We start from the raw sequence: 9,665 nt of genomic DNA, 5'->3' as shown, positions 1-9,665 counted from the left end.
TCATTTTTATCGGCCAAAGTCTCAAATAAAATTAAAATCATTGTATTACCCATGTTTAGCTTCACACTGCAAGGAATTACGGACTGCAATCTCCCTTTAACATTCGAAACCGTCAATCCTGATCGCAAGTTACCAACCAAGCTCTGATCAAGCCAGTCTCAATCCGAGGCTGCTATTTCAAAATTAAACAATGGTTTCTTCTGAGCCCTGGAAGTTTTGAGGCCGGAGTCATCTATAAGTTTCCAATTATTTTCATAGTCTTATTGTCTTTATTTTGGATTGTGCTCAACTGTTGTTTTGAGCTTCTCTAGAGGTCTAGATGTTATCTTTTTACCGGAAAAAAAAAACAATAGTTTCTTCTTCTCCTTACAAATTTGCTTACTTCCATTCATACTAGTGTTCTGATTCATCGCCGTTGTATAATTCTGAGTCGATCTCCTAGGCTCGTCAGCATAATAGATAGATGACAGTATTTTTACTTTGGCAACTCTGACCCCGTCTAATTCAGCAATTGCCGATTGAGCATCTCCCTTGTTGAAAAGCGAGACAAATCCAAACTTGGCGTCCTTCTTGTTCGGCTTGAAAGAGACGTTGGATGTCGTTTAATTCCGGAAAATTTTATTTACCTAGATTTGTTTTGACGAGTTGAACATCATGGTGGTGTCAGATTTCGCAAATTCAAAACCGTCTCCCCGTAGATCCGAGCTTAAAGCTTCGACTCATGCACCTTTAACCTTAGATCTACACCAGACGGTTTTGAATTTGGAAAATCCGACACCGCTGTAGTGTTCACCTCGTCAAAATGAGTCCGGCTACATAAAATTTATTGGAATCCGACCACTATCCATACCAACGGTGGACCGACCGCCACTTTTAGCGGCAGCTCCGTCGGATTCCGGCAAATTTTATACAGATGAACTCTTTTCGACGAGGTGAACATCATGGTGTCGGATTTTCAAATTCAAAACCGTATGTTGTAGAGATAAGCTTAAAGTTTCGGCTCCCGCACCTTTAATCTTAGATCTATGCTAGACGGTTTTGAATTTGGAAAATCCGACACCACCATGATGTTCATCTCGTCGAAAGAAGCCCGTCTATTTAAAATTTGCCAAAATCCGACGATGCCAGACGGCGGCACCACCGAAAGTAGGGCCCGGACCCCATTGGTGGTGGCTGGAGTAAGGAATTTTTTTGAGGAAGGTTGAAGATGCTAACGTGACGAATTCGTTGACTCATCAGGTGACGTATAAATCTACATGGCCATAACAGATCAACTTAACAAATTTTTAATGTCACGTCAGCGATTTTGACGGTAATTATAATTTTGTTAAAAATTTAACAAAATTTAACAAATTCATAAAAAAAATTTGCAAAATAATGATTTGTTATTTAAATTAATTTTCGGGTACGAAAAAAGCAATTATCCCTACGAAAGACTCACATGCGATATTTAACTATTTAAGTACTTGTAAATTGTCACATATCACTTGGTCACCACTTGGCAGTTGGCAGTTGCCAGTCGTTTTAACGGTCACCGCTTTCTTCTTCGTTTGGATAATGAATTTACGTTTGGCTTTGATTCTCTCCAATCAGATTTAATTTCTTTCTTAATCTAATCATGGAAACCGATGAAGGATGGGTTCTGCTGCGGCCACTCACACCGAACGACTTGTGGACTCCTAGCTTAATGAAAAGTACTGAAACTACTACTGCTGAATGCTCAGAATCACAGCCGTTAAAAATCACGTTCGATGGTCCCGCCGAGCATTGGACAGATGCGATTCCTATCGGAAACGGACGGCTCGGAGCCATGATATGGGGTGGCGTCAATTGCGAGCTGATTCAGCTCAATGGTGATCCTGAAATCTTTTTCCAGTATTTCCAATTCAAACTATTTTATTTATCTAATTTTATTGTTTGAATCGGAATGCTGCATTTAGCAGACACTTCGATTTTACATTGGTTTTCTGTAATTTTGGATGATTGGTATAAAGACCTCTGTAATTCTTGGATGGTTTTTGTAGAGGACACGCTTTGGACCGGAATTCCTGATTGTTACACTGACCAAGATGCTCCAAAGGCTCTTTCAGAGGTCAGGCATCTCGTCGACGATGGAAAATACTCTGAAGCTACTGAGGCAGCAGCTTTGTTGTTTGACAAACCTGCACAAGTATGTCTTTAATTACTTCGTTTAAGCTATATGATTTTGTATATTATGGAGTAATTTAATATTATTTGGCCTTGAGTTGATCGAAAAGTAGCTAACTTTTTTTGTAGTATTAATACATTGACCTGATAGATTTTTATCTCAAGATTGTTTTTGCTGGTCTACAAGATGTATATCAGTTTAGATATATAAGTTTAGATTAATGGTTCGGAATGAGGAAAACAGAATAGAATTATGATTTCATACTTTTAGATACCATCAGATCATTCTCCCGTAAATGCCCCCATTAGGAAGTTATGAAGTTAAGTGACATAATGTTTTGTTTGTTTTGCCAATCACAAAACTCATTCCCATTTAATTATTGTGCATGAAATAAAATTGGATCAGCTTTCTTTTGATCTTTTATTATAGTTGTAGATCAGCTTTTTTATGAACAGTGAAAGTTCCAAATCTAGTCCTTAAGCTCTTTCATTAAGATAGAGGGCGGTCACATACTTGTGCATATTTGATAGTTCTTTGCCTTGGTTTACAGTCAATATTGCCGATTCTGTTTTTCCAGAGCAATGAAACTTCTCTAGGAATGACATCCTAAAGCTTGTTTATTTTTCTGAAGGTTTATCAACTTCTTGGAGATCTCAAAATAGAATTTGACCAATCTCATTTGGCATTTGCTAAAGAAACATATTACAGAGAGCTGGACTTGGATACTGCGACAGCTCTAGTGAAATATTCTTTGGGTGATGTTGAATTCACTAGAGAATATTTTTCCTCCAATCCTGATCAAGTAATTGTAACAAAGATATCTGGAAGCAAACCTGGGTCTCTATCCTTTGTAGTGTCTCTAGACAGTAAGCTAGAACATCATTCACATGTAAGTGGGACAAATCGGATTATAATGGAGGGAAGCTGTCCGGGAAGAAGAGTTCCTCCAAAAGTGAACAAAGATAACAATCCAAAAGGAATTGGGTTCTCTGCAGTTCTTGACTTACAAATCAGTGATGGCAGAGGTGTAATTCATGTTTTGGATGGTAACAGATTGAAGGTCCAAGGCACAGACTGGGCAATCTTATTCCTAGCTGCTTCCTCTTCATTTGATGGGCCATTTACTAACCCCTTGGATTCTAAAAAGGATCCTATTGCTGAGTCTCTTGGAACTATAAAGTCAATAAGAAGTTTGTCATATTCTGAAATTTGTGCACGTCATTTGGATGATTATCAGAATCTTTTTCATCGAGTCTACCTACAGCTTTCAAAAAGCTCGAAGAGCATTATACGAAAAGAGTCTTTTGAAGGAAGTGAAAAAAATAATGTTTCAACTGCACAGAGGGTGAAATCTTTTGAAGTTGATGAAGACCCGTCTCTGGTTGCTCTTCTCTTCCAGTTTGGTCGCTATTTGCTTATTTCTAGCTCACGGCCAGGAACTCAAGTGGCCAACTTGCAAGGAATATGGAACAAGGATCTTCAACCTAAGTGGGAGTATGTCTAATTGCTGTATCTGCATCCCTTAGGAGTAGCGGATTGATTTAACTTTGAAAACTAGAGTTGCAGCCAAATGGCTCTTCGAAAATATAATAATTCGGTTTAGAAAATCTCCACATCTTCTAATCACAGTCATGATAGAACTGATTTAAGTATCCCCTAACTTAATTATTGTATATATGAGTTTTATTGTATCCATTTCCTACATCAGTTAGAGATTCCAATCTGTGGGGATGTGAATTCTTGCTGTTTCCGCACCACTTTATCCATGACACTATGAATGTATCTATTTATAAGATATCATCGTGACTCTTACCACCATGCTTTATTTTTGTTTTCAGTAGTGCTCCTCACTTGAACATCAATCTTGAGATGAACTATTGGCCTTCCCTACCTTGCAATCTCAGTGAGTGCCAAGAGCCCTTGTTTGATTTCATCACGTCACTGTCAATCAATGGAAGTAAAACTGCAAAAGTAAGTACTGCTTTCCCATGTAGCTATTTCTGAAAGCTTCTCCGAGCGAGTTCTGCATATCTATGTTACTTTACCTTGAGGCTCAAAAGAAGAATCTCTTCTCAACTGACTCAATATCTGAAACCTAGAGGCTGTACCCTGTAGTTGGTGCTTTATCTTAAAATATGTTAGAAAGATCGACTTGATAAGATCAGGAGCTAGCATCAAGGTAAATAGTTCACCTCATAGATTTATTATCTAGCAAGCTTTACAGGAATTCAAACACCATCCCGCATATGTCCATACAAGTTGAGGATAATGAAGTTTACTTGTCACTATTTTGATCTTTTGTTAGCATATGTGCTTATTTGTTTGCAGAATGTTACAGGTGAACTATGAAGCAGGTGGTTGGGTTGTACATAACAAATCTGACATATGGGCAAAGCCATCAGCCGATCGAGGTGGGGTTGTGTGGGCTATATGGCAGATGGGTGGAGCATGGATTAGCACACATTTGTGGGAGCACTACCAATATACATTGGACATAGTAAGATGTGATATGAGTTATGCCTTAATTATTGTCTTGTATTTCTCAATTGAAGTCGGATTAGTGAGAATTGGATAAAATTTCAATCAGGTATGGATGCTTGCAATAGTGTTTCACATGGTTTGCGCTTAAACCAATTTCATTTGTTATAGATGAATTCAGTGGATAGCTTGATCCATGATAATTTGGATTAATACAAATTCGAACTTGTATATCATATTATATGAATGACTCCTTTATTTCTGTCAACTAGGATTTACTTAGAAATAGATACAGAGAGGTTACATTGGCTGGCGTAATTAGGAATGGGTTAGATTACTTGATGTCTCGGATAGCTTGATGAGTGAAATGTGGACACATTGTTGATTCTAATAGGGAGTTATGTAAGGTGAATAGAACTGTAGGAGAATTGTTTTTGGTGGTGTATATTGAGCATTGGGGAACATCCAATCACTTGACCCTCTCAGTATTACCATTAGCCAACGTCACTCGGTGAAATTGATTCAAGGCTTGTTGTTGTTGTAGGACTTCCTGAGAAATAAGGCGTATCCTTTGATGGAAGGATGTGCAAAATTTCTGTTGGATTGGTTGATTGAAGGATGTCACACATATCTTGAAACCAACCCATCAACTTCTCCAGAACATGAATTTACAGCTCCAGACGGTAAAACTGCTTCTATAAGTTACTCATCAACCATGGACATTGCAATCATACGAGAAGTATTTTCTGCACTTGTTTCTGCTGCCAAGGTGAGGGTCCCACCTCATTCAAACATGCTTATTTCCCAAAGTCCGTTTGTGAAATTTGCACTGCATATTTTTGAGACAGGTCCTGGACAAAACTAAGGATGCTCTCGTTCAGAAAGTGTATGAGGCTTACCCCAGACTTCCTCCAACAAAAATTTCCAGAGATGGTTCCATCATGGAATGGGTAACTAGCTTGATATCTTTGGATGAAAGTCTTTAGTCTCTTGGTAATTCCTCTAGTTTTAAGAGATTAAATTTCATATAGGCTGAAGATTTCAAGGATCCAGATGTTCATCATCGACATCTTTCCCACCTATTTGGTTTATTTCCAGGGCACTCAGTATCCCTGGAAGAAACTCCTGATCTTTGTAAAGCAGCAGAGTGTACCATACTGAAACGAGGTTTGCATTTTCCACTGTCATTTGATTTTACAAGATTCAAGTTGACTATTTTCAAGACCATGATTTTCAGCTATTACATTTACCACTATTATTTTAAATAGGAGAAGATGGTCCGGGATGGTCAACAACATGGAAAACTTGTCTGTGGGCACGTCTACAGAACTGTGAGAATGCATATCGAATGGTCAGACATTTAATAACTTTGGTGGATCCAGATCAAGAAGTGGCCTTTGAAGGTGGATTGTACGCTAACTTATTTGCTGCACATCCTCCATTTCAGATTGATGCTAACTTTGGGTAAGAAGTATTATTTTTGTGTTACAAAACAAGAGTTTCCTTTTTTATTTCTAGTTGAATTCAATGTTAGAGTTGTGTTACTAAGTGCTTAAGAGACAACTTATCATACAATTTAGAAATTTGGTCAGTATACGTCTTTCCCTTTCCCAATTAGTAGTAGCACAAGAGATAGAAAACTGCAAACAATATAGCAAGCCATTATAAATGAAGTTTCATTGACAAAGTCCTTCGAATTTCAATCTCTTAACCATTCAATTTAACAGCAATTCTTAGAATACCTACAACTCTACAAGATTGTACTTGTTTGTTGAATTAGACCCTTTTGGTTTCACTAAACATGCAATTTCTTTAGATGTTTCACAAATGCTCTGACAATTTTCAAACTTTGGGTGTTAGATTTACTGCTGCTATAGCAGAAATGCTTGTCCAGAGCACAATGAAGGACTTGTACTTATTGCCGGCACTTCCTCGGGATATATGGGGAAATGGTTGCGTGAAAGGGTTGAAGACACGTGGCAATATAACAGTCAACATATGTTGGGAAGAAGGGGAGCTTTTCGAAGTTGGTCTTTGGTCGGAGGATCAAAATTCTGTTAAAGACTTGCACTATAGAGGGACTACAATATCAGCCAACATATTGTCTGGAAGGATTTACACATATAATAGACAATTGGAATGTGTTGATGTAAAACACCTCGCATAAACAAGATTGAGAGAAAAAGAAATTGAAACGTCTTTTGAGAAGTGTGTTATTAGGACTCAACTTGTAAATGAAATTTGTTCTTGTATATACTATCATTAAAACAAAATTTGTTCTTGTATACTACTAGTACACCACAAAAAAGAATTAAGAAATTACAATCAAATGCATTTTCTAATTTTAATAGATTAAAATGATATAATTGTTGTATTAATTATATCATCATCAGATATTTGATTTTACCTTAGTAGGCGTATTAGAGGATTTCGTTATAAACCATTTATTCTATTGAAAGGTTCATCGATACGATTCGTGGCAGAGTTAGTTTGTAAAAAAGTATAAAAAAATAAAAAAATGGTAAAGCATTAGAGTCGACAGTACTTGAACCGAAAAGAATTTGATTCTAAATCGATCTAGAATTGTAATGGTTCAGAGATGATTCACTAAAATCTTTGATATTGAACCGAATTCGACCGAAATTGATATTGACCAGTACCAAAAGCACAGTATTGAGTATTGATCGACAGCAAAAACCCTTTGCTAGCTAAACCCTACTCAATCGAGAAGAAAGAAAGAAAGAAAGAAATGGCTTGGCGCAGTGCAGGATCGTCTTCGTCTCGTTCGCTAGCTTCGACCGCCAGGATCTCCACCCTCCGCTCGGCGCGACCCCAGGTTCTCCCGCGCCTCCGTCCGCCACCTTCTACCTCCAGCCCGCGCCGCCGTTTCTCCTTTGGCCCTTCAAGGTTCTTACATAAAACTCGTGCTTGGAGATGTATCTGGGATTAGAATTATTATTTTCTGTATCGATTTTTTATGTTGAATAAAACATTTTGGATTGAACACACTGAGGCTTAATGTGATTTGGCTATTCATTTGATATCACCATGGTCGCGACATAGGGATTTCAGATATTTGTATTTTGTACAAGGAACTGGCCAATTGGTTAAGATTTTATGTAGTCGATGTGGGGCTTGTTCAGCTAAAGTTATTTCAATTGATTGATGGATTATAATGTTAAAACTTTTTAAATTCCTTTCTCTTCATTTTTCCTCATTTTCTATGAATAGGAAAATAAATCTCAAACAATTTTATTTCTTTTGCGATGCTTTCACTACATGATTTATTGTTTGAGATTCTAATGATGCTCATTGAAGCAATAACATCTTTTTCTTCTTGATTATAAAACAGTAGACACCTGTTTTCAAAAAATTTAATCAGCTTACCATGGCATTGTGATGTTTGTCATCATCAGTCCCAAACATTAAAGCTTTCTTTTCGGTACTTAATTTTTCTTGTAGTTTGTAATTCTCCTTACCAACATTGTGTTCCTATGCAGGAATTTGGGGGAGTTGGGATGTGCACAATCATTATTGCCTCTAAGTGGCGCAGCCTGCCTTTCATCTTACCTGGCTGTCAATGCACGAGCTTGCCCTGAGCTGTCTCATGGTACCCTTCTGCCGAACTTGTCAGGATCGCTAGTAGTCTATCTGTGAGTCATTACTGTTTCTAGGACACATGAAATGATAAAATTAAATGATCTTGAATTGATGGTGTTCGCTCATTGTTGCTCTGGATTAACGTTAACTTTGCATTCAATTTAAGGTGTACAGTAGCGTAGGTAGGGTTTGATTCATTTTTTTTGTTAATTTGGCTGATGAGAAGGAAATGGGACTGGGTTTGGTAGGGAATGGAAAAGATGGGTGATGCACATGGACTTTCAATCAGCAAAAGGCAAGAGCATGATTCTGCATTGCCATAGAAGGTTTTTGTTTTCTTAGTTCCCTTGTCTAGATTATATTGTTTTCTCTATTTGGGCCTTGGGAAGATGTGCATTATGCTTTGTACATTTATTACTATTACCTGTTTTCGGACTTTCTGCTAGTCATATTTGCTTTAAATTCTACCTCTCCATGATCTGTCGGTGATCAACTGATCTTTCTGTATATGTGCCAGCTATACTTGTTTCATACGTACATGCTTTACAATGCCCTCCGTGAAAGTAGGGGAGAATGAAATTCTTGTGCTTCCAATTGTTATTCAATGTTGATTAGTTGTGGATTTTGGAACTTGCACATACCTTACTGAGTATATTTTTAAACCTCATGTCTGCAAGTGTGCAGCAGATGCATACATATGTTTGATGCATTCCTTGACACGTGGTAATCACATAGAATCTAGGAATGCGATACAATTCGTTTCTGAATGCGAGGTTTCATACTTAATTTCTGGGTTTGAGAGTTTTGTTAGGGTATTTCACATAGTGAAATGGAATTGCCCTTAGACATATCTAGAACTCTGATAAAATTGGTCCTTTCCGTTTGTCACTGCAGGTACTTGATAAGGTGTGGATCAGCGTAGCTAATTGCAAAAACATGTTGAAGCAGTCGGAAAGTAGGCAAATCTCAGTAGGATTTTTTTATCTTTTATGTGGGTGAAGTGAGAATAAATTGTCATTTTAAAAGCTTCACCCAAGAATCTTTTCTTGAAATGTTTCCTTCTGGTAATTATAGGCAGATTTTCTTCGTTCTTCTTATCAGTCTAATGCTATATTTTCTGAAGCTGACGTTGTTTCAGTTTGTGAGGTGAGTTTGTTTATGTTAATGATCATGACATTTAGCCAGTAATTAAAATCAATTATGGTTGTCAAACTCGCAAGTCAACTCAGTTAGTTATGTATGGGTTCGCTGAGTTTACCGAGTTGGCCAGTTCACAAATAGAGAAGAGGGAAAACCACGAGGAGATGTTGCTTTCAGGCTTTACACAGTATGTCCCACTCACTTTCACTTGACTTGACAATGGAAGTGAGTAGTTTGATGGTCTTCTCTAGTGGGAAAGGGAAATGACCCAATTAATAATAAGTGTGGCCAAAATTAT

General features: G+C 37.5%; 2 protein-coding genes across 2 annotated transcripts; both read left to right on the top strand.

Moving 5' to 3' along the window:
* Positions 1–1,618: 1,618 nt before the first annotated feature.
* Positions 1,619–9,415, top strand: LOC139885052 (alpha-L-fucosidase 2-like). Its single transcript, XM_071869003.1, has 11 exons — positions 1,619–1,853; positions 2,025–2,170; positions 2,781–3,643; positions 3,988–4,120; positions 4,488–4,646; positions 5,172–5,396; positions 5,476–5,577; positions 5,659–5,794; positions 5,896–6,091; positions 6,488–6,776; positions 9,329–9,415. The coding sequence occupies exons 1-11, from the start codon at positions 1,619–1,621 to the stop codon at positions 9,413–9,415; spliced, it is 2,571 nt and encodes an 856-aa protein (XP_071725104.1).
* LOC139885048 (uncharacterized) lies at positions 7,377–8,270 on the top strand. The gene is given in 3 exon segments (XM_071868999.1): positions 7,377–7,534; positions 8,128–8,242; positions 8,244–8,270. Coding segments are annotated over 3 exon segments (300 nt in total).
* Positions 9,416–9,665: the final 250 nt, after the last annotated feature.

This window comes from Rutidosis leptorrhynchoides, unplaced genomic scaffold (assembly GCF_046630445.1).
Source record: "Rutidosis leptorrhynchoides isolate AG116_Rl617_1_P2 unplaced genomic scaffold, CSIRO_AGI_Rlap_v1 contig73, whole genome shotgun sequence".
Lineage (NCBI taxonomy): Eukaryota > Viridiplantae > Streptophyta > Magnoliopsida > Asterales > Asteraceae > Rutidosis > Rutidosis leptorrhynchoides.
This window is presented reverse-complemented; position numbering and strand designations above follow the sequence as displayed.